The sequence below is a fragment of the Arachis duranensis genome, chromosome 7 (assembly GCF_000817695.3).
Source record: "Arachis duranensis cultivar V14167 chromosome 7, aradu.V14167.gnm2.J7QH, whole genome shotgun sequence".
Lineage (NCBI taxonomy): Eukaryota > Viridiplantae > Streptophyta > Magnoliopsida > Fabales > Fabaceae > Arachis > Arachis duranensis.
In genome coordinates, this window is record NC_029778.3 from 35,393,426 (window position 1) to 35,396,380 (window position 2,955).

The 2,955-nt window shown below is 41.5% G+C and overlaps 1 protein-coding gene across 1 annotated transcript; it reads right to left on the reverse strand.

Moving 5' to 3' along the window:
• Nucleotides 1-527: 527 nt before the first annotated feature.
• On the reverse strand, nucleotides 528-1,316 carry LOC107458700 (uncharacterized). Its single transcript, XM_016076909.1, has one exon. The coding sequence runs from the start codon at nucleotides 1,314-1,316 to the stop codon at nucleotides 528-530; it is 789 nt and encodes a 262-aa protein (XP_015932395.1).
• Between the last annotated feature and the right edge of the window lie 1,639 nt (nucleotides 1,317-2,955).

Genomic DNA, 2,955 nt, shown 5'->3' on the forward strand with positions numbered 1-2,955 from the left:
GGGCATCCTCCTGTAAGCAATGACACCATATGGACAAGTAAATGAAGTTTTCTACTAGTCCTTTGGGTCCACAACTATTTGGTTGTAACCCGAATAACTGTTAAGAAAGCAGTAGTATTCATGTCCAGCCAGCCTCTCAAGCATTTGGTCCATGAATGGTAGGGGGAAGTGGTCCTTCCTGGTGGCTTCGTTGAGCTTCCTGTAGTCGATGTACATACGCCAACCAATCACTGTTATTGTTGGTATCAGCTCTTTCTTCTCAATTGGTACAATATTGACTCCTCCTTTCTTTGGAACTACTTGTACCGGGCTCACCCAAGGGCTTTCTGAGATGGGGTAGATCACCCCAGCTTGCCACAACTTCAACACTTCCTTCTGGACTACCTCATTCATGGTTGGATTCAACCTTCTTTATTGTTGCCTTGAAGGCTTAGCACCCTCCTCAAGTAGGATCTTGTGCATACACATTGAAGGGCTGATCCCTTTTAAGTCTGTGAGTGTCCAGCCTATATCATCCTTGTGTTGTTTTAGCACTTGGATGAACTCTTCTTCTTGCTCTTACTCAAGCTTGAGTTGATGATCACTGGGTAGGTGCTGTTGTCACCTAGATAGGCATATTTCAAGTTTGGAGGTAGGGTTTTTAGCTCTAGTTTTGGTGCCTCTTCTCCATTGTTGTCTGTGCGGGTTGTCATGATTGAACTTTCCATGCTTCCTTGTGGTGGTTCTTCATGTGGTGCTTGTTGCTCTAATTCCATACTTCTTTCATATTGCTCTTCTTCCAAGACTCCTTGGACTATTTGTTCTATGGTGTCCACCATCTTGCATTCTCCTTTTGCTTCCTTGGGATAACTCATTGCCTTGAAGATGTTGAAGACCATCTTTTCCTCATATAGTCTCAAGACTAGTTCTCCTTTGTGTCCACCATCTTTTTCCATATCCAGCACAACAAAGTCAACTAGGAAGATGAATTCTCCCACCTTCACCAACAAATCTTCCACCACTCCATGTGGAAACTTTAATGTCCTGTCAGCTAGTTGGAGTGCCATTCTTGTTGGTTTGGCTTCCTCAATTCTCATCCTCCTCATCATGTTCAAGGACATGAGATTGATGCTAGCCCCCAAGTCACATAAAGCCTTTTCAATAGTGATATCCCCTATGATGCAGGGGATTTGGAAACTCCATGGGTCCTTCATTTTCTTGGGGAGTTTCTTTTGTATGATGGCACTACACTCCTCACTTAGGACTACAGTCTCTTTTTCTCCCCAGTTTCTTTTTCTTGTCATGAGCTCCTTCAGGAACTTTGCGTAGAGGGGCATTTACTCCAGTGCTTCAGCAAATGGTATGTTAATTTGGAGCTTTTTGAAGATTTCCAAAAATCTGGAAAAATGGCTATCCTTCCCATCCTTCCTTAGCCTTTGTGGGTATGGTGCCTTTGGTACATAAAGCTTCAAGGTTGGCTTTGGTGAAGATGGGCTAGGGACCTCTTCTTTCTTCCTATTTTCAGGCTTTTCTGCAGCTTCTTTTTCATGGTTCTCCTGGTTTGGGGTGGCCTCTTCTACCACTTTTCCACTTCTAAGTGTGATGGCTTTGCACTCCCCCCTTGGGTTGGCCATGGTGTCACTTGAAAATGTGTGTGTAGGCATTGGGATTCGCTTGGATAAGAACCCCACTTGTGCTTCTAGTTTTGAGATTGCTGCACCTTCGTTCTTCAAATTTGACCTGTATTCTTCTTGGTTGGCATCTATCTTCTTTTCAGCTTGTGCTTGCCTTTCCAAGAGCGTGGAAATGGCCCCTGTGAGCTATGATGATAGCTGTGCTATAGCTGTGATGATAGCTGGAATTTAAAGGTTACACTAGGAAATGAATAAGAAAACAATTAAGGAAAAATAAAAATAAAAAAAATGCTTAATCTAGCTCTCCAATCAATTTAATCATTGTCAAATTCAAATTGATCCCCGGCAACGGCGCCATAAAACTTGATGGGCGGAATTCACTACCCTTTCCCAATAATATTGATGAATCTGCTCTTGGCAAGTGCACCAAAATTATCGTCAAGTATTAACCCACAGTGGAGTGGGATTGTATACACAGAGATTGGTAGATTTGAGCAATTTTAATCAATTAGTGAATTAGTCAAGCTCAACAGAATAAGTTGTAAGTGCGGAATTATAAATGGCAAAAAAACATAAATAGCAAAGGAATAAAAGAAAGCAATAAAATGCAGAAATAGAAATAACAGGAATGTAAAGGGGAATGGGATTTTGCAGAATGTAAGTAAAGCTATAACAGAATAGGAGAGATAAGAATGGGGGAATTCATTGAGATCAAGAGATATTGCCTCTTTGGATTAAATCCAGCTCATATCCTCTTTAATCATGCAACTCATTGACCTCTTGGCAATCATGATTGATTGAGCCCCAATCCCTTGGTGACTCAATCTCTCAGATCTTGATTAATAGCCAATTCCTTGGTCTAATTGCTTGGTGGATGAAATTGTGATCATCAACTATGGCTCCAAAGACTTGGTGCTCTCAATCATGAATCTCACTTGAGAGTGATGATGAGTGTCATGGATCATCACATTCATCAAGTTGAAGTGCAACGAATATCTTAAGACAGGAATAAATCGAATTGGATGGAAAAGAGTAGTAATTGCATTAAAACTTGAGGTACACCAGAGCTCCACACCCTTAATCTATGGTGTGTAGAAACTCCACCGTTGAAAACACATAAGTGAAAGGTTCAGGCATGGCTGAATGGCCAGCCCCCAAACGTGGTCAAGAGACTGAATGGTCAAAGACTTAACAGTCAAAAGACTTCTAATACAATAGTAAATTATCCTATTAATACTAGACTAGCTACTAGGGTTTACAGAAGCAAGTAATTGATGCATAAATCCACTTCCGGGGCCCACTTGGTGTGTGTTTGGGCTGAGCTTGATCTATCCACGAGATG